The following is a 21,767-nucleotide window of genomic DNA, read 5'->3' as shown; positions in this document are numbered from 1 at the left end:
GCCAATGTGAGTACCTACCCATTATCCCTACTCTCTGTCGCCTTTCGCTCAGCCAACTTCCTAACCAAGTCCGCACTATTCCCTCGATTCCATGGGCTTCTATCTTAGCTAACAGTCTCTTATGTGGGACCTTATCAAATGCCTTCTGGAAGTCCATATAAATAACATCCATTGACATTCCCCTGTCCACTACTTTAGTCATCTCTTCAAATCTTGGAGCTGGCTTGCCCCTGTGCTGCAGCAAAAACCATTGGTGCAACGGCCCTTTAAATCCAGCCACTCCAGCTGACAGCAGGTCATGCAGGTGCGCAGTCCGCCGTCCGCCCGCTGCGCAGCTTTCGGACAGCAAACCTGGAAACAGCGCTAAGGGCCACCAATTAAGTTGCGATCGCGTGGGGAATGGTAAGATTTTGTTTTTCGGGTTACCTGCGCGCCCATTGACCCCCACCATCGGTGCCATCACACCGATTTTAATATCGTGCCCTTTGTGTCATCCTCACAGCTTTACTTTCCCACCTAGCTTTGTATCGTAGCAAACTTGGATACATTACACTTGGCCCCTCCATCTAAGTCATTAATATAGATTGTAAATAGCTGAGGCCCAAGCACTGATCCTTGCGGCACCCCACTAGTTACAGCCTGCCAACCTGAAAATGACCCATTTATCCCTACTCTCTGTTTTCTGTCCATTAACCAATCCTCGATCCATTCTAATATATTACCCCCAACCCCATGAGCCCTTACCTTGCGTAACAACCTTTGATGTGGCACCTTATCGAATGCCTTTTAAAAATCCGAACATACTACATTCACTGGTTCCCCTTTATCTACCCTGCTAGTTACATCCTCAAAAAACTCTTAATCAATTTGTCAAACATGATTTCCCTTTCATAAAACCATCTTGACTTTCCTAATCATGTTATGATTTTCTAAGTGCCCTGTTACCACTTCCTTAATAATGGATTACAGCATTTTCCCGATGACTGATGTCAGGCTAACTGGCCTGTAGTTCCCTGTTTTTTCTCTTCCCTCCTTTCTTGATTACATTTGCTACCTTCCAATATGCTGGGACCGTTCTAGAAGCTAGGGAATTTTGGAAGATCACAACCAATGAATCCACTATCTCTGCAGCCACCTCTTTTAGAACCCTAGAATGTAGGCCATCAGGTCCAGGGGATTTATCAGCTTTTGGTCCCATTAGTTTCTCCAGTACTTTTTCTCTACTGATAGTAATTACTTTAAGTTCCTCACTCCCATAAGCCCCTTGGTTCCCCACTATTTCTGGTATGCTTTTTGTGTCATCTACTGTGAACAGATACAAAATATTTGTTTAATGTCTCTGCCAGTTCCTTATTCTCCATTATAATTTCCCCTGTCTCAGCCTCTAAGGGGCCAATGTTTTCTTTTGCTACTTTCTTCCTTTTTACGTACTTATAGAAGCTCTTACAATCCATTTTTAGATTTCTTGCTAATTTAGTTTCATATTCTACTTTCTTTTTATCAATTTTTTTGGTGATCCTTTGCTGGTTTCTAAAACTCTCCCAATCCTCAGCCTTACTACTCTTCTTGGCAACATTATGGGCCTCTTCTTTTAATCTAATACTATCCTTAACTTCTTTAGTTAGCCACAGATGAATCACTTTTCCCGTGGAGTTTTTATTTCTCAATGGAACGTATACTCGTTGAGAATATTGAAATGTTTCTTTAAATGTTTGCCACTTCTTATCTACCGTCATACCTTTTAATCTAATTTCCTAATCTACCTAAGCCAACTCGCCCCTCATACCTATGTAATTGGCTTTATTTAAGTTTAAGACCCTAGTTTCTGACTTAAGTACGTCACTCTCAAACTCAAAGTTGAAATTCTATCATTTTTTGATCACTCTTCCGCTTTACTGTGAGATTACTAATTAACCCTGTCTCATTACACAATACAAGATCTAAAATAGCCTGTTCCCTGGTTGTTGTTTGAAGAATATTATATGAACAACAACTATTAGCCTTTAATTGTTGGGTTTTTGATGTCTTCGTTTATATTTGGGCCTCCTTGTGCAATAATTACAAACAGCACATCATGGCATTCAGGTTATCCTTAGTGTTAACTCTGACGGAACTATCTTTTAGATATAGTTGGAAGAATTTTATGCACCATCTGCCAAAACCTTCAGTAGTCACTTATATTGATGTTGCATTGATAATTTCTCTCCTCTGCATTCAGTGCTCAGGGCCTTGTGGGCAGGGAAGAATGATAAGACACGTGTACTGCAGGAACTCAGAAGGCAGGGTAATGCCTGAATCCCAGTGCAGCCCTCAATCAAAACCCCATGCTATACATCCCTGTGGAGCCAAAGATTGCTCTCCCCATTGGCTGGCCCAGGACTGGGAACGGGTGAGTAAAGAAATAAATAAACTTTTCATTGCATATATCACATTTTAAATCTATATAAACCTTCATTGCATTCTACAGTACATTCACATTACCAAGCTTAGCATGTTAGGAAGCAGTTTTGGTTTTGTAACGACATTAGACTTGTGGAATGTAAATTGGGGGACTAAGATCAAAACTTAGTCCCCCAATTTACCGAAGTGAAGTGGAGCGAGACTGCCTCCCCCAGGGGTCTCACTCCGCTTCGCTCCAGTGTCAGGCAGAGTCCTGACTCCAGATTCAGGCTGCATTTACACTAACTGCAGCATTTAAATGAAGTTAAACCATTTCTCACCAATACTATGGTTATAGTGTGAATGCACCATTTAAGTGTACAAACCATCAACACATTTTAAATGTATATATATATATAAACCACAATCTCATTTTAAATATTAAATTATCTTTAAGGATAGATTTCATGCACTGGGAGTACATATTGGGAGTTTGGGTGTTATAAACTTTGGGTAGTCCTGATGCTGAGTTAGTGGTGTATGAGCACTTAACGTCTTTGAAATTTCTCTCTCTGCTATTTTATCGGAGGCTGCAAACCATTTTTTTAAAAAGGATTAATGCATCTGCTACAGCAGCAGAGGGAGGAATTTCAGATAAATATATTAAGCGTTTGTATGCTAGTGTCCCATGGTATAATTTCAGGGCCTGTAAATGTTGAAGTAATACAACATTTTTTGCCTCCATGTGCATTTAGAGAAATTCCCACTTGGAATGTAAGAGTTATGAGGCGTATGAGTACTCGAGATTGGGTTCTGAAAACTTATGTGCTTATAACTTTACAAAGCAGCCAGTTGTGAACTCTGCAAGATCGATAGGACCGCTGAAATGTTCTGTCTGTATCAACTTTGGAAGCAACTGTAACCTGAATTCTAGCAGAGAGATTATTTCTTTGCACAATGTGGGCCGGTTTTGTTTGTTATATAACCTAGGTGTGTTGAGCTCACTTGGAGTGTATCAGGATATACAGTCTGTAACTGAGAAATTGATGGACAGTTTTGCCATCAGTGTTGGGGATTTCCTGAGCAGTTGTCAGTCTGGATGATTGTTAAAATAACTTCTTGTATTCATTGCTCTAATATTGGGGAAATGCTAGGTGCATTAAATTCAGGATTCTAATCATGGCATTAACTTGAAAGCTTCAATCTGGTTTTCCAACAGTGCAACACGACATGCGGCCGAGGGGTGAAAAGGAGAGTTGTTTTGTGTGTGGGAATAGTGAACGGGAAAGTCAAAATTCCCAATCCTGAAGAATGTGATGCAGCTCAGAAGTTGATTGAAGAGACGACATGTTTTGAGCGACCATGTTTCAAATGGTTCACTACTTCGTGGTCTGAGGTAATAGCAACAAACCTTAAAACCCAGTGGAAGTCAAAGTACTTCAGCAAGAATTGTGTCCAGTAGCAGCTGTGATCAGACCAAAGACAGGATTTTATAAAGCAGAAATTCCATAGACTGCTAGATATGGATTTCAATTGCTCAATTAATGTATTTTCAGCAGGTTAAAATGATTATACATTTTTCAGTTTTCCTGATAATTTTCTGCCCTTGCCCCTGGAAGTGGTTCTATGGAGGCTGCAGCTGTCTAGTGTCTCGCCCAAGTGGCAATGCTTTATGTTTGAGTCAGTGAGCATTAGCAGATTATTCAACCGTAGGGGTTTCACAGATTATCTGATCTATCCTTACCCGACACGTGAATTTTCCACCAAGGGCCACTAGATAAGGATCAGAAGCTGGAACTTTAGTGTATTTCCCCACTGGCCAAGAAGTGCTGTGGATAATTGTAGTACTTCTATTGCCACCCAAGCTTAGGGCACCTAACCAGCACAGACGAGATATGTGACCCTCCTGGTCTCAACGGGAGCATGCTATGCATCGTAGAATCATAGAAAGGTTACAGCACGGAAGGAGGCCATTCGGCCCATCGAATCCATGCCGGCTTTACCCAAGAGCAATCCAGCTAGTCCTAATACCCGCCCTGCAAATTTTTTCCTTTCAATTACTTATTCAGTTCCCTTTTGAAGGCCATGGTTGAATCTGCCTCCACCACCCCCTCGGGCAGTGCATTCCAGAGCCTAACTACTCACTGTGTAAAAAAGTTTTTCCTCATATCACCTTTGGTTCTTTTGCCAATCACCTTAAATCCACGTCCTCTGGTTCTTGACCCTTCCGCCAATGGGAACAGTTTCTCTCTAGCTACTCTGTCTAGACCCTTTGTGATTTTGAACACCTCTATCAAATCTCCTCACAACCGTCTCTATTCCAAGGAGAACAACCCCAGCTTCTCCAGCCTATCCATGTAACTAAAGTCCCTCATCCCTGGAATCATTCTAGTAGGTGCCCAGAACCGGACACAATACTCCAATTGTGGCCGAAACTGTTTTATAAACGTTCATCATGACTTCCATACTTTGTACTCCATGCCTCTATTTATAAAGCCCAGGATCCCGTATGCTTTTTTAACCGCTTTCTCAACCTGCCCTGTCAACTTCAACGATTTGTGTACATATACCCCCAGATCTCTCTGTTCCTGTACCCCTTTTAGAGTTGCACCCTCTAGTTTATATTGCTTCTCCTCGTTCTTCCTACCGAAATGGATCACTTCACATTTTTCTGCATTAAATTTCATCTGCCACATGTCCACCTGTGCCACCAGCTGTCTATATCCTCTTGAAGTCTATCACTATCCTCCTCACTGTTCACTACACTTCCAAGTTTTGTATCATCTGCAAATTTTGAAATTGTGCCCTGTACACCCAAGTCCAAGTCATTAATATATATCAAGAAAAGCAGTGGTCCCAACACCGACCCCTGGGGAACACCACTGTACACCTCCCTCCAGTCCGAAAAACAACCGTTCACCACTACTGTTTCCTGCCCCTTAGCCAGTTCTGTATCCATGTTGCTACTGCCCCCTTTATTCCATGGGCCGCAATCTTGATGACAAGCCTACCATGCGGCACTTTATCAAACGCCTTTTGAAAGTCCATATGCACCACATCAACTGCATTGCCCTCATCTATCCTCTCTGTTACCTCATCAAAAAACTCTATCAGGTTAGTTAAACACGATTTGCCATTAACAAATCCGTGCTGGCTTTCCCTAATCAATCCACACTCATCCAAGTGACTGTTAATTCTGTCCCGGATTATCATTTCTAAAAGTTTCCCCACCAATGAGGTTAAACTGACTGGCCTATAGTTACTGGGTTTATCCTTGCACCCTTTTTTGAACAAGGATGTAACATTTGCAATTCTCCAGTCCTCCGGCACCATCCCCGTATCTAAGGATGTTTGGAAGATTATGGCCAGAACCTCCGCAATTTCTACCCTTACTTCCCTCAGCATCTTAGGATGCATCCCATCCAGACCAGGTGACTTATCTACTTTTAGCCTTTCAAGTACCTCCTCCTCTATCAATTTTTAGCCCATCCAGTATCTCAACTGTATCTTCTTTTACTGATACTCTGGCAACATCTTCTTCCTTGGTAAAGACAGATGCAAAGTACTCATTTAGTACCTCAGCCATCCCCTCTGCCTCCATGAGTAGTTCTCCTTTATGGTCCCTATGGTCCCTAATCGACCCCACCCCTCCTCTTACCACCCATTTGCTGTTTACATGCCTGTAGAAGACTTTTGGATTCCTTTTTATGTTGGCCACAGTCTATTCTCATACTCTCTCTTTGCCCCTCTTATTTCCTTTTTCACTTCCTCTCAGAACTTTCTATATTCTGCCTGGTTCTCACTTATGTTATCAACCTCACGTCTGTCATACACCCCTTTTTTTATTCCATCTTACTCACTATCTCTTTTGTCATCCAGGGAGCTCTGGCTTTAGTTGCCCTACCTTTCTGCCTCGTGGGAATATGCCTGGACTGTACCTGAACTTTCTCATCCTTAAAGGCCGTCCACTGTTCAATTACAGTTTTGCCTGCCAATCTTTGATTCCAATTTACCCGTCCAGATCTGTTCTCATCCCATTGAAATTGGCCCTCCTCCAATTGAGTATTTTTGTATCACGGGGTATGTCCATAGGAAACAATGGGAGGTGTAGCTTCAGAAAGACGTTGGAGCTGGCTGGCCCCAGGGAACGATGTTGTGGGCTTGGGAATCTTGCAGCCCTCAATGTTTCCTATGGAGCAGCTCTGAGATGGTTGCTGTCGGTTATGTTATTGGAGCAGTCAAGCAGACAGGAAATCCAACTTAAGGTTCTCCTTGTGTGTAATATATAGACATTTTTACAAAATCATCAAAGAAATTCTGGAGAATATTATTTTTCTGTAATGTGGGGAGTACTTTGAAGAGAAAGTACTCCCTTGGAATTACCTTCCCCTTTAAATATGTTCATTTTGCAATGAATATAGGAACAGGAGTCGGCCATTCAGCATCTCGAGCCTGTTCCACCATTCAAGTAGATCATGGCTGATCTGTGCCTCAACTCCATTTACCCGCCGTTGATCCATATCCCTTGATACCCTTCCCAATGAAAATCTATCGATCTCAGTCTTAAAAAATTTCAATTGACCCAGTATCCACAGCCTTTTGGGGAGTGAGTTCCAGATTTGCACTACCCTATGTGTGAAAAATGCTTCCTGATTTCACTCCTAAATGACCTAGCTGCATTCTTAAGATTGTGCTCCCTTTATTCTGGATTCCCCCACCAAAGCAAATAGTTTCTCTGTATCTACTCTATCGAATGCTTTTATCATTTTAAACACATTGATTAGATCACCTCTCAACCTTGTAAACTCATGGGAATACAAGTCAAGTTTATGCAATCTGTCCTCAAAATTTAATCCTTTAAGCCCTAGTCTAATTCCGGGGAACCTGCACTGTACCCCCTCCAATATATCCTTCCTGAGGTGCGGTGCCCAAAACTGAATGTAGTACTCCAGTCTGACCAAGGCTCTGTACAACCGAAGCATAACTTCCTCCCCTTTGAGATAAAGGCCAACATTCCATTAGTCTTTTTGATTACTTTTTATACCTCTGTGCTAGCTTTTAGTGATTTGTGTACCTGGACACCCAAATCCTTTTGCTGTTCCACAGCTCCTCATCTCTCACCATTAAGAAAATATTCCAATTTGTCGTTCTTGGATCCAAGGTGGATGATCTCACACTTCCCCATACTGAACACCATTTACCACAGTTTTGTCCACTCACTTAGTCTATCTATGTCCCTTTATAACTTCTTGCTCCCATCTATACAACTTATTGTGCCTTCAAACTTAATGGGCAGCATTTTAGCACCCGCCAGCGGGTGCGTTCCTGGTTGGGGGGGGCCCCCAAAATCGAGAAATCCGGAGCGGGACCGGAGCCCGCCTCGAACCCGCGCACTTCCAGGTTCCCCACTGACGCGCCGGCGTGCGCGCGCAGCCCCCGCTGGTGGGAATCCCGCAGGCGATTAAAGCCAGCGGGGTTCCACTTGACAGTATTTATTTTGCTTGTTCAGGTCATTAACTGACCTGATTAAGGGATTATGTGCGGAGGGGTGGGATTTTAGAGCAAACTGGGACTGTTTCCCACACTGGGGGAAACACTCCCATTGCAGGAGGCCACTCTGTCACTTGGGACAAAGTTTGGCCTCCACCACCCTCCTCCTGACAATCAAAGTCACCAACATGCACACTTACCCCGGGGTCCAGAGACATGTACGTACCTTGCGGACCCCCTCAGATGTACATCTTCCGGATGGGGGCCGCCGTAGCTGCAGTCATGACCTCCTCGGAGGGCGAACAGCATCACCAGCCTCGCCATCCACGCCGTCCACCTCTGACACATGGAGCTCCACAACAGAATGCTGTGACACATCCACCTGTACAGCAGGAGGGAGGGCTACCGCAGAGAGAGATGCGTCGCAGAGGGCACTACCCTCGCCACAGGGTCCACAGACCGAGGCTCAGCTTCCTGGACCTCTCTGAGCAGCAGTGCACACGGAGGCTCAGAGTCACTCGACATGTAGTCGTGGATATCTGCAGCCTCCTTCATGCCGAGCTGCTCCTGGCTGGCCCGAGCACCATCTTCTTACCTGTTGCTGTCAAAGTCACCACTGCCCTCAACAACTTCTCCTCCGCATCCTTCCAGGGTGCAACCGGGGACATCGCCGACGTCTCTCAGTCGTCTGCACAAAAGAGCCCTGCAAATACACCTACACCCACTCTGCAGTGACACAATGGGTGGCATCAGTTGTGGGTCTTCATAGTGATCCTCAGGAGAGGGCATTATTGCACAAACCAGACAAGATTCGCGAAGACATGGCAGTAGTGGTGCCAATATAATATGTAATGTGAGTTGGTCAGAAATTCAATATAAGTAACAACCATGACAAACCCTCAAACACCCTTGTGCATCCCCTTCATGCTCACGACATGTTTGCCTTACGCTGCCTACTGCACATATATGATGCATGCCCTGTGGCTGCAGCACAGGTAGTGGCAGGTTGAGTGAGGCTGGCCATGAAAGAGATGCACGAGAGGGTGATTATGAGATAGAGCCATGAGATTGTATGAGGATTGGGTTGAGTGGTAGTGGCGGGATGAGTACTGGCGAGGTGAGTAGGTGCAGGTAAGATGAGGATGAGCTTTGGGTGGGTGTGAGGAGTGATGTGATAGAGTAGTGTTGGCAGTGCTGAAGGAGATGTGGGGTGGGGGCGGTGATGAGGCAGACGGAGTGTAGGGGAAAGAGTAAGTGTACTCACTTTGGCTGACCTACTGAGGTCATTGGAGCGCCTCCTGCACTGCAGGTGGGCGATATGTTGGTGGTGCAGGTGACCTCCTCTGCCACCAGAGGCAGGCCGCTTCCTCCCGCCCGCCGGGGGGAAGATCTCTGTTCTCCCCCTCCTCCTCACCCCGTGTATTGATACCTGGAGTGAGGCATCATTAAACTGGGAGCAGCCTTCCCCCTGGGCTGCTCCATGCTGTAATTTTTTCTATTTGTTGCAGCATCTGTCAGTGGAGGACTGCCCCTTTAAATAGAGCTCCTTCAGCTGACAGATCTTACTGCGCATGCGCAGCCCGCCCGACGCGCAGATCAGCAGTAGGGAACCCGGAAGAACAGGTAAGTGGATCCGATTATGCTACGATCGCGCGGGTGGCTGACTCATTTCGCCGGGCGCGTTACCCACGCGCCTGATAGCCCCCCTGCCGAGAACCCGCAGCCCTGGTAACATCGGGCCCAATGTCATCTGCAAAATTCGATATACAACTCTCTATTCCTTCATCCAAGTCATTGATATATATGGTGAAAAGTTTTGAGTCCCCAGTACAGATCCCTGAGGAACACCAGTTGTCACATTCCGCCAATCACTGTACATTCCCTTTATCCCTAATCTCTGTCTCCCATCTCCTGACCAATTATCAACCCATGTCCCAAGGTTACCTCTAATTCCGCACGCTTTTATTTTTGCTAATAATCTCTTGTGCGGAACCTTATCAAATGGAAGTCCATATAAACAACGTCCGTAGACACACCCCTGTCCACCATGTTAGTGACCTCAAAAAATTCAACAAGATTAGTCAGACATATCCTACCCTTTACAAATCCATATTGACTCTCTTTGATCAGCTCATACTTGTTCAAGTGCTCACTCTGTCCATGATGATAGATTCCAGTAACTTCCCCACAACTGACATTAAACTGACAGGTCTGTAGTTCCCTGGTTTCTGCCTCCCTCCTGTCTTAAATAATGGAGTGACATTTGCAATTTTCCAATCCAATGGCACAATTCCCAAATCTAGAGAGCTTTGGAAAATGATGACTAACACATCTGTAATTTCGCCACCTGCTTCTTTTAATAACCTAGGGTGGAAACCATCAGGTCTTGGAGATCTGTCTATTTTAAGTCCCATCATTTTCTCCATTGCAATTTTAAAAATTATATTGAATCCAATAAGCTTCCTGGATGACTAAAGATAGAGAGATTAAAATGGAACAGAAAAAAGGAGGCTTATGACGAATGTAAGGTTCATCATACAGTAGAGAACCAGGCTGAATACAGAAAGTACAGAGGAGATCCAAAAAAGGGAATAAGAGGGGCAAAGAGAATATGAGAATAGATTAGCGGCTAACCTAAAAGGGAAACTAAAAGTCTTTATAAACATATAAATAGTAAAAGTGTAGTCAAAGGAAGTGTGGGACCGATTAGGGACAAAAAAGGAGATCTTCTTGTGAAGGCAGAGGGCATGACTGAGGCACTAAATGAATACTTCGCATCCGTTTTCACTAGAGAAGAGGATGCTGCCATTGTAGCAGTAAAGGAGGAGGTAGTAGTGATGTTGGATTGGGTAAAAATAGATAAAGAGGAGGGGGGAGAGATTGGATAAGGGTCCATTCTGGGCGATGATAGCACGATGCGCTACCACCATGCGCCTGACGGACCCAACGCAGGCAGCACGTGAACTTCGTGCTGCCTGCTACTTACCATGAAGTCTCCGTGCAGCCAGCGCAACCCTCACTGCTGAGAGGCTGCACGGAGAATGAGGAAGTTGGAAATGGGGCTTGCACAGCGCACGTCATCAGCAGCCTGCACTACTTAAAGGTGCAGGCACATTTCAAATGGCAGGTACACAGCTAACTAGGAGAAGGGAAAATGGCATTGCGGGTAGCTGCACCGGCAAGAGAGAGGGCTCCACGATTCTCCGACAATGCTCTCGAGGCCCTGATGGAAGGCGTGGACCAAAGGAGGGCAAGAATGTACCCGCAGGGTGGCCGGAGACCCTCCACCAGCGCTATTCAAATGCCTTACTAAAATCCATGTAAACAACATCCACTGCACTACCCTCATCAATCCTCCTTGTCACTTCCTCAAAGAATTCAATCAGATTTGTAAGGCATGACCTTCCCTGAACAAACCCATGCTGACTATCCCTGATTAAACCATGCCTTTCCAAGTGACAGTTTATCCTATCTCTCAGTATTGATTCTAATAGTTTGCCCGCCACCGAGGTAAAACTGACCGGCCTATAATTGTTCGGCCTTTCCCTCGTACCCTTTTTAAACAATGGTACTACGTTTGCAGTCTTCCAGTCCTCCGGTACCTCCCCTGTATCCAGTGAGGATTGGAAAATGATCCTCAGAGCATCCGCTATTTCCTCCCTGGCTTCCTTCAATAGCCTAGGAAACAATCCATCCGGCCCTGGTGACTTATCAACTTTCAAGGATTCCAGTCCCTCTAGTACTTCCTCTCTCGTTATGTTTACCTTATCCAATATTTCACACCTCTCCTCTTAAACTACTACGTCCGGATCATCCCTTTCCTTTGTGAATACGGAGACAAAATATTCATTTAAAACCCTACCCACATCCTCTGCTTCTACACACAAGTTACTGTTATCATCCCTGATAGGTCCCACCTTTTCCTTAGCTATCCTCTTGTTCTTAATGTACTGATAAAACATCTTTGGGTTTTCTTTAATCTTACTAGCTAATATTTTTTCATGCCCTCTCTTTGCTATCCTTATTTCCTTTTTTACATCATCCCTGTACTTTCTATACTCCTCTAGGCTTTCTGCAGTATTTAGTTTTCTGTGACAGTCATAAGCTTTCTTTTTCTGCTTTATCTTGCCCCGTATACTTGTAGACAACCAGGGGGCTGTAAATTTGGCAGTGCCACCCTTTTTCTTTGAGGGGATGTATCTGCATTGTACCTGTAGAATTTCACTTTTTAGTGCCTCCCACTGGCTTGCCACTGATTTCTCCTCAAGTAGTTCTGTCCAGTCCACTTCTGCCAAATCACCTCTTAGTTCTGTAAAATTTGCCTTCCCCCAATTTAGAACGTTTACTCCTGATTTAATTCTGTCCTTTTCCATAATAATGCTAAAACTAACTGAATTGTGGTCACTATCCCCAATATGGTCACCCACTGTCACTTCACCCACTTGCCCATCTTCATTTCCCAGGACTAAATCTAGAATTGCATCCCCTCTTGTTGGGCTTGTCACGTACTGGCTAAAAAAGTTCTCCTGGACACGATCAAGAATTTTGCGCCCTCTGTGCCCCTCACACTGTTTGAATCCCAGTTGATGTTCAGGTAGTTGAAGTCCCCTACTATTATTGCCCTACTATTTTTGCACTCAGAAATTTGCCGACATATTTGTTCTTCTATCTCCCTTTCGCTATTCGGGGGTCTATAGTACACTCCTAGTAGTGTGACTGCCCCTTTTTGACTTCTTCGCTCAACCCATATGGCCTCGATTGATGATCCATTTAGCATATCATCCCTTCTCACAACTGGAATTGATTCTTTAACCAATAATGCTACCCCCCCCCCCCCCTCTTTTATCACCCACTCTATCCTGCCTGAAAACTCTATATCCAGGGATATTGAGCTGCCAATTATCTCCCTCTTTAAGCCAGGTTTCCATTATAGCAATGATATCATGCTGCCATGTGTCTATCTGTGCCCTTAGCTCATCTGCTTTGTTTGTAATATTCCTCGCATTGAAGTATATACCCTTTAACCCCGTCAAATTCCTGTGCTGAACACTATTTAACCTTTGTTTCTTTTGCCTTTCTGAGTCGCTAACTACGTCACCAACTGCTTTTCTACCCGGTCCAGATGGGATGCATCCTAGGGTACTGAGGGGAAGTAAGGGTGGAAATTGTGGCCACAATCTCCCAATCCTCCTTAGCTATGGGGACAGCGCCAGAGGACTGGAGGATTGCAAATGTTACATCCCTGTTCAAAAAAGGGGAGAGAGATAAACCCGGTAATTACAGGCCTGTCAGCCTAACGTCGGTGGTGGGAAAACTTTGAGACAATAACCTGGGACAAAATTAATTGGCACTTGGAAAACATTGGCTAATAAATGAAAGTCAGCACGGATTTGTTAAAGGACAATCATGTTTGACTAATTTGATTGAATTCTTTGATGAAGTAACGGAGAGGATTGATGAGGGGAGTGCGGTTGATGTTGAGTATGGACTTTCAAAAGGCATTTGAAAAAGTACCACATAATAGACTTGTTAGCAAAATTAAAGCCCATGGGATTAAAGGGACAGTGACAGCGTGGATACAAAATTGTTTAGGGAACAGAAAGCAGAGAGTAGTGTTGAACGGTTGTTTTTCAGACTGGAGGGAAGTATACAGTGGTGTTCCCTTAGGGGTCAGTATTAGGACCACTGCTCTTTTTGATATGTATTAATGACCTGAACTTGGGTATAGAGGAGATAATTTCAAATTTTGCAGATGACACGAAACTTGGAAATGTAGTAAACAACGTGGAGGATAGTAACAGACTTCAGGAGGATGTAGACAGACTGGTGAAATGGGCAGACATGTGGCAGATGAAATTTAACACAAGTGTGAAGTGATACATTTTGGTAGGAAGAATGAGGAGAAGCAATGTAAACTAAATGGCACGATTTTAAAGGGGGTGCAGGAACAGAGAGACCTGGGGTGCACATACACAAGTCTTTGAAGGTGGCAGGACAAGTTGAGAGGCTGTTTTTAAAAAAAGCATATGGGATCATGGGCTTTATTAATAGAGGCATAGGGTACACCTTCATAAAAAACTGGTTAGGCCTCAGCTAGAGTATTGTGTTCAATTCTGGGCACCACACTTTAGGAAGGATGTCAAGGCCTTAGCGTGCAGAAGAAATTTACTAAATGGTGCCAGGGATGAAGGACTTCAGTTACATGGAGAGACTGGAAAATCTGGGGTTGTTCTCATTAGAACAGAGAAGGTTAAGGGGAGATTTGACAGAGGTTTCAAAATCATGAATGGTTTTGACAGAGTGAATAAGGAGAAATTGTTCCCAGTGGCAAAAGGGTCGGTAATCAGAGGATTTAGGTGATCGGCAAAAGAGCCAGAGACAACATGAGGAAACTTTTTTTTAACGGAGCGAGTTGTTCTGATCTGGAATGCGCTGTCTGAAAGGGCAGTGGAAGCAGATTCAATAATAACTTTCAAAAGGGAGTTGGATAAATACTTGAAGGGAAAAAATTTACAGGTCTCTGGGAAAAGAGCAGGGGAGTGGGATTAATTGGATAGCTCTTTCAAAGAGCCAGCACAAGCACGATGGGCTGAATGGCCTTCTCCTGTGCTGCACCTACTATGATACTAAGTTCCTCTCTTTGACTTATTTTTAGGTTCCCTTGTACCACTGATATTTCATACTCTTCCATGTTGTTTCTGCTACTTGCTTCCCCGATCTCCATATTTATAAATCACCCCACTACATCACTACTGTCAGGAGGTCTGTAGACAACTCCCACCAGAGTCTTGCATCCTTTGCTGTTCCTTAGTACTACCCGTACTGTTTCCACTGCCTGTTCACCCTTACTGAAGTACTTTCTCTCCACTGCTATGATTGTGTCTTTTATCAACGTTGCTGCTACTCCTCCTCCTTTCCCAATTTCCCTGCCCTTAATTACCTGCTAATTAAATGTACATACATATCTTAAAATATGTAACAGATTTTTTGGTGGGATTTCTTGTTTTTGTTCTTACACTGAATTTAATAAAATATCCTTTTGTCACCTTTATCCAGTGCACTAAAACCTGTGGAGTTGGAATAAGAATGCGAGATGTGAAATGTTATCAGGGAAAAGAAATTGTCCGCGGATGTGACCCTCTCTTGAAGCCTGTCGCAAAGCAAAGCTGTGATCTCCAGGCCTGTCCTACCCAGCCCCCAGGTAATAGTGAGTGTGTTAAATTCCATTGCACCATGCCTTTGACGAGAGAAAGACATTGGGCATGATTTTAGCCTGGAGGCAGGGTGGGGGGAGTAAAAATTGCAACAATTTCAAACCCACCTCTAACCCGCCCAATTCTGGTTTTCATGGGGGTGGGACAAGGGGTGGGCAACCAACCAGCTCTTAGGAGGCGGGTTGGTCACTAAAAGCTTTCAAGGAGGCTGCAGGTCTCCATTTTTTCAGGTTTTGTGATTTTAGCCTCTGGAGGCTGGGATTCCCAGGCCTTCTCCTTCACGCCACGTGAGAGGAGGTGAGAATGCCCGAAACTGCAGGTAAGTGCCTTTTATAGCACAGCTTGTGGGCCCAGAGGAGCAGGAGTGTTTCCCCCAGGCCCAACGAGCCTACCTGCAGCGACCCCACCAACGATCCCCGACCCCCCACCCCTCCAAAACTATCACGACCCCCACGATGACCCCTGATCCCTCCCCCCACAGGGTGACTGACCCCCCCGATGCCCCATGTCTGCTGATGCCCCCATCCATCTCTCCGCACCGCCCCCCCCACCAGAACAATCCAATCTAAGACTTACCTGAACACTTACCACTTCCTTCCTCTCCTCCCATCCGACTGAGACCTGCCTGTCAATCAGGCCGGCCTGTCGGGCGGGAAACAGTCAAAATAAAAACGTCCTTACGTCAAAATCGTACAGACGTCCGGGAAACTTCCGGGTTTTCCGTCCGCAATTCAACACCACCGCCCCGTTCCCGGCTCCGGGCTAAAATCGTGCCCATTATCTGACATCTTCCCAAGCTCTGTTAGTTACATAAATTTATTTGCTGCATGCACTCACACTTAATGTTGTATGCAGACTTTTCCATTTACGGAAAATGAAATGTGTTCCATGTCTGAAATTTGTATTAAAACAAATATGAATTCCATTGAAATGAATGAATGATGAGAAGTGAAGGTGTTCCAGGCCACATCTGGAAATAAAAAGCTGGGATCAGTACAGGGACCATGAACCTGTCGGATTTTTATAAAAGCACAACTGGTTCACTAATGTCCTTTAGGGAAGGAAATTGGCAGTCCTTACCCACTCTGGGCCGAGATGTGACTCCAGTCCCACACCATTGTGGTTAACTCTTGACTGCCCTCTGAAGTGGCCTAGCAAGCCCCTCAGTTGTAACAAACCACAAGCATTGTGGGAGCACCTTCACCATATAGACTGCAACAGTTCAAAAGGCCCACTACTAGGGCAACTAGGGATGGGCAGTACATGCCGGCCTTGCCAGCGATGTCCCATAATCCCAAGAACGAAAAAAAAGCACCTTAGGTTGTTTCTGAATGATGTGATACGGCAGTATATAAATAAAAGCCTTTCTTCTTTGGATACACTCCCTTCTATCAATCCAGGCAATCTCAGTGAGGTGAGAGTGGCTGCCCTTGACATCAAGGCAGCATTTGACCGAGTGTGGCACCAAGGAGCCCTAGTAAAATTGAAGTCAATGGGAATCGGGGAAAACTCTCCAGTGGCTGGAGTCATACCTAACACAAAGGAAGATGGTAGTGGTTGTTGGAGGCCAATCATCTCAGCCCCAGGACATTGCTGCAGGAGTTCCTCAGGGCAGTGTCCTAGGCCCAACCATCTTCAGCTGCTTCATCAATGACCTTCCCTCCATCACAAGGTCAGAAATGGGGATATTCGCTGATGATTGCACAGTGTTGAGATCCATTCGCAACCCCTCGGATAATGAAGCAGTCTGAGCCCGCATGCAGCAAGACCTGGACAACATCCAGGCTTGGGCTGATAAGTGGCAAGTAACATTTGCGCCAGACAAGTGTCAGGCAATGACCATCTCCAACAAGAGAGAGTCTAACCACCTCCCCCTGACATTCAACAGCATTACCATTGCCGAATCCCCCACCATCAACATCCTGAGGGTCACCATTGACCAGAAACTTAACTGGACCAGCCACATAAATACAGTGGCTACAAGAGCAGATCAGAGGCTGGGTATTCTGCGGCGAGTGACTCACCTCCTGACTCCCCAAAGCCTTTCCACCATCTACAAGGCACAAGCCAGGAGTGTGATGGAATACTCTCCACTTGCCTGGATGAGTGCAGCTCCAACAACACTCAAGAAGCTCGACACCATCCAGGACAAAGCAGCCCACTTGATTGGCACCCCATCCAACACCCTAAACATTCACTCCCTTCACCACCGGCACACCATGGCTGCAGTGTGTACCATTCACAGGATGCACTGCAGCAACTCGCCAAGGCTTCTTCGACAGCAGTTCCCAAACCCATGACCTCTACCACCTAGAAGGACAAGAGCAGCAGGCACATGGGAACAACACCACCTGCACGTTCCCCTCCAAGTCACACACCATCCCGACTTGGAAATATATCGCCGTTCCTTCATCGTCGCTGGGTCAAAATCCTGGAACTCCCTTCCGAACAGCACTGTGGGAGAACCTTCACCACACGGACTGCAGTGGTTCAAGAAGGCGGCTCACCACCACCTTCTCAAGGGCAATTAGGAATGGGCAATAAAAGCTGGCATCGCCAGCGACGCCCACATCCCATGAACGAATAAAATAAAACCCTACATCTAGCTGTACTGTCCCCCTACATTCAGCTAGGAACTGTTATCCATCTATCATAGAATCATAGAAAATTTACGGCACAGAAGGAGGCTATTCGGCCCATTGTGTCCGTGCTGGCTGAGAAACGAGCCACCCAGCCTAATCCCACTTTCCCGCATTTGGTTCGTAGCCCTGCAGGTCACGGCTCCTCAGATGCACATCCGGGTATTTTTTAAATGAGTTGAGGGTTTCTGCCTCTACCACCCTCTCAGGCAGTGAGTTCCAGACCCCACCACCCTCTGGGTGAATTTTATTTTCCTAATTTCTGCTCTAATCCTTCTACCAATCACTTTAAATCTATGGCCCCTGGTTATTGACCCCTCCACTAAGGGAAATAGGTCCTCCCTAGCCACTCTATCTAGGCCCCTCATAATTTTGTACACCTCAATCAAATCACCCCTCAACCTCCTCTGTTCGAAGGACAACAACCCCAGCCTGTCCAATCTGTCATCATAGCTGAAATTCTCCAGTCCTGGCAACATCCTCGTAAATCTCCTCTGCACCCTCTCTAGTGCAATCACATCCTTCCTGTAATCTGGTGACCAGAACTGTGCGCAGTACTCAAGCTGTGGCCTAATTAGTGTTTTATACAGTTCCAGCATAAGATCGCTGCTTTTATATTCTATGCCTCGACTAATAAAGGAAAGCATTATGCCTTCTTAACCACCTTATCTACCTGTCCTGCTACTTTCAGGGATCTGTGGGCATGCACTCCAAGGTCCCTCACTTCCTCTACACCTCTCAGTATCCTCCCATTTATTGTGTATTCCCTTGCCTTGTTTGCTCTCCCCAAATGCATTATCAGTCTCATTGCTCTCTGTTTCCCGGTTTTAGTCGTGCGGTCATGGGAGGTGTTTGGTGGATGCTGAGCACTACCCTTATCAGCAGGAGGGTCACTGAGCAGGGCTGTCACACATTCTTTGGTCTCAGTGGAGCAGGTCATCATGGAAGCACTTATTGGTGCACATGCTGTCTCTAATTGGTGAGGTGACTTCATTCCTGCAACCTTCAACAGTCTACAGTTTCACCGTATGCTGAAACAGTACATACATTTTTTTCATTTGTTCTCGGGATGTTGGCAATACTGGCACGGCCACATTTATTGCGTACCCCTAGTTGCCCTGAGAAGCTGATGGTGTTGGGCCTTCTCCTTGAACTGCTGCAGTCCTTGTGGTGATAATGCTCCCACAATGGTGTAATGTAAAAAATTCCAGGATATTGACCCAGCAACGATGAAGGCATGGCGATATATGCCCAAGTCAGGATGGTGTTGTATTTGATGGGGAACTTGGAGGTGATGGTGTTCCTACAACATTGCTGCTCTTGTCCTGCTCGGCGGTAACGGTCGCAGGAGAGGGAGGTGCTGTCAAAGTAACCTTGGTGAGTTGCTGCATGGTATACATCACAGAAGTATTGCATGGAGCATCTCCAAAGATCTACTTACTGTTTCTTCTCTGTTCAGTATGTATATTGTGAGTCTGTCAGCATCTTGCCGTCTGTCCCAGTTAGTGCATCCTTATACTTACAATATGGCTCTTCAGGGTGGTGACCAAAAACATTAGATTTTGACCCAATGCCACATGGATTGTTAAGCTGTGTGTTTTTTACTGCACGTAAGGGGAGTTGACAGCTTCATGAGAAACTGACCATCACTATTATTGTTTCACAGATGACAGTTGTCAAGATCAACTTGGGACTAACTGTGTTCTGGCAATAAAAGTCAATCTGTGCTCCCACTGGTATTACAGCAAAGCCTGCTGCTGGTCCTGTAGAACTGCTAATTCATAGTACAGACTGGCAGAATCACTGTACCCCCGCAACATGTGAATGAAAGAATGATGTGTGTCTGGTGGAATTCAGGACCCATTGTCTGCTTATTGCCGATCCCATCGAGCTGCACCAACAACAGCCTGTGCTGTGAAGCTGTCAGGTTCCCCGGCTACTCGGAAGCAGTTAGCCCAGTGCATGTTATCATGTATAGCACTCTGCCCAGAAATATATGGCAGAGCCAATGTACCCCTTTGCAGATATTCTGTTATAAAGTATTTTAGTGCCAAGCCATTCCAACAGTGCTACTGAACACAGGGCACATGGTTGTGTGATCCATCATTATCAACTGTGCAAGATCTCATGCAAGGCTGTTGCTACAATGAAGATTCCCTATTAATTTAATGTGATTCTGTATTACATGCTAAATGTTATATTAGGTAATGTTCCAATCTTGATGTGTTCATACAATATTTGTACCTTTTAATACACTGATCACAAATACTTTTTCACTTGTAATACTGGAGAACCAGGGAGCTTGGCTCCCAACATAATGATTGAGATATCAAGTATCAAAGCTGCCTGTCATTCCAGTACTCTCCCCCCTCAGTCCATTGCCCCTGCCTCAGTCAGTCCAGTCCCTCTGCTTTGGTCAGTCCCTATGCTACCTGTCACATCAGCCTCCCTGTCCAATTCAGTCTCTGGGCTACCTGTTAGTGCCCTGTCTAGGTCTCTGTCACTTCCTGGGCTCCTTGTTGGGTCGACTTGTTGCCTCGTTGGTGAGTTTCCGCCTCAATGCAGCACATTACTGTGGTTGTACATTGTGTGCCATGGCTACACTTCAGTGTTCATGCCGCTCACAATATTCTCAGCTCTGATAGTCCAGGACTTTCCGTCAAAAGAAATGGCAGGGAGCACCTTGGGTAGAAAATCTGTTAGTCCCGCGCCCTGTTATAGGATCATTAGTGATCACAATTGGTTCCTCCTACTTTCCATGGTTGAAGTGCCCTAAAGATTAGAACCATCTCTGTTCAGGTTAAATAGAACAGGTTCAGCACCCAGTATAACAGCCAGTAATTCTCCATATAGGTTAAATAGGGCATTTCAGGGCGTAGTTTAACAATCGGAGATTGTGACAGTAAGGATCTTCATCATCCAGTTTGAAAAAAACAAACTGAGCTTTGACCTTGAAATTTGAGAATCTAAATCATGCTTCAGTAATCTGGACTGTTCCAAGTTTCAATTTCTGCAGTAAGTTGTGCTAAGGTAAAGAAAGGAAATCGACAAACTAGGCAGCAGCCTCACTCCCTACCAGACTATAACCCGGGCCCCTCCCACCCACTAACAACCGAGTCACTCCCTACCAGACTATAACCCGGGCCCCTCCCACCCACTAACAACCGAGTCACTCCCTACCAGACTATAACCCGGGCCCCTCCCACCCACTAACAACCGAGTCACTCCCTACCTGACTATAACCCGGGCCCCTCCCACCCACTAACAACCGAGTCACTCCCTACCTGACTATAACCAGGGCCCCTCCCACCCACTAACAACCGAGTCACTCCCTACCTGACTATAACCAGGGCCCCTCCCACCCACTAACAACCGAGTCACTCCCTACCTGAAATGTACGGTGTTTTTGTTAGTTGTTGAAGCAACATTTGACTTTGCAGCACTGAACATACCAGCCTCTCAATTATGTGGTAAAGCCCATTGAAGATAAATGTACAGCGATGCCCCCTTCTCCCTGTGTGATTATGGGTATATTTATAAAGTACCCAAAAGCTCCTTGGTCTGTCGTCTGAAAGTTTTAGGTTGTGTCAAATAATTCCAGTGATGGCAGCTTTCTCTGTTGGTAATGTTAAAAGTCAGAAGCATTTTTATTAAGAAAATAATGTTCCTGGTTCAGTTATAAATCCTGTACAGCTGTGTCAGAAACCCAGGCTGACTGCTGCAAACATGCTTTAATATAATGTAATATTTAATAACCTGCAATCTTTAATTTTATAATTCTATTATTGTTAATAGATTGGTTTCCTTTTTCCCAGATGCATTTTATGGATTCAGATATATTAAGTAAAAGTCTTACATTTTAACCCAGTCCAAAGTATTTATCCTGGCTTCTTGGAGTTGGGGAAATTGGGAAAAAGAAAATTGGAACAATCTATGTACAGTTTGTATATATTTTACAACCAATACTTTATGAAAAATGATAATAAACAGGCCTGATGTCCATTAAGCAGAGTTTTTACAGTTCATTTTATACAATACATTTCAA

The 21,767-nt window shown here is 45.1% G+C and overlaps 1 protein-coding gene across 1 annotated transcript in view; it reads left to right on the top strand.

Moving 5' to 3' along the window:
• Positions 1–21,728, top strand: part of LOC137309336 (ADAMTS-like protein 2) — a 109,019-nt gene extending 87,291 nt beyond the window's left edge. Inside the window, 4 exon segments of the mRNA XM_067977593.1 lie at positions 2,219–2,389; positions 3,599–3,775; positions 14,926–15,070; positions 19,389–21,728. Of these exon segments, the coding sequence (XP_067833694.1) occupies positions 2,219–2,389; positions 3,599–3,775; positions 14,926–15,070; positions 19,389–19,507 (612 nt within the window). The 3' untranslated portion in view covers positions 19,508–21,728.
• The last annotated feature ends 39 nt before the right edge of the window (positions 21,729–21,767 follow it).

Source organism: Heptranchias perlo, unplaced genomic scaffold, assembly GCF_035084215.1.
Source record: "Heptranchias perlo isolate sHepPer1 unplaced genomic scaffold, sHepPer1.hap1 HAP1_SCAFFOLD_162, whole genome shotgun sequence".
In the NCBI taxonomy this organism is placed as follows: domain Eukaryota; kingdom Metazoa; phylum Chordata; class Chondrichthyes; order Hexanchiformes; family Hexanchidae; genus Heptranchias; species Heptranchias perlo.
The sequence above is the reverse complement of the archived record's forward strand: the minus strand, read 5'-3'. Positions and strand labels throughout refer to the sequence as shown.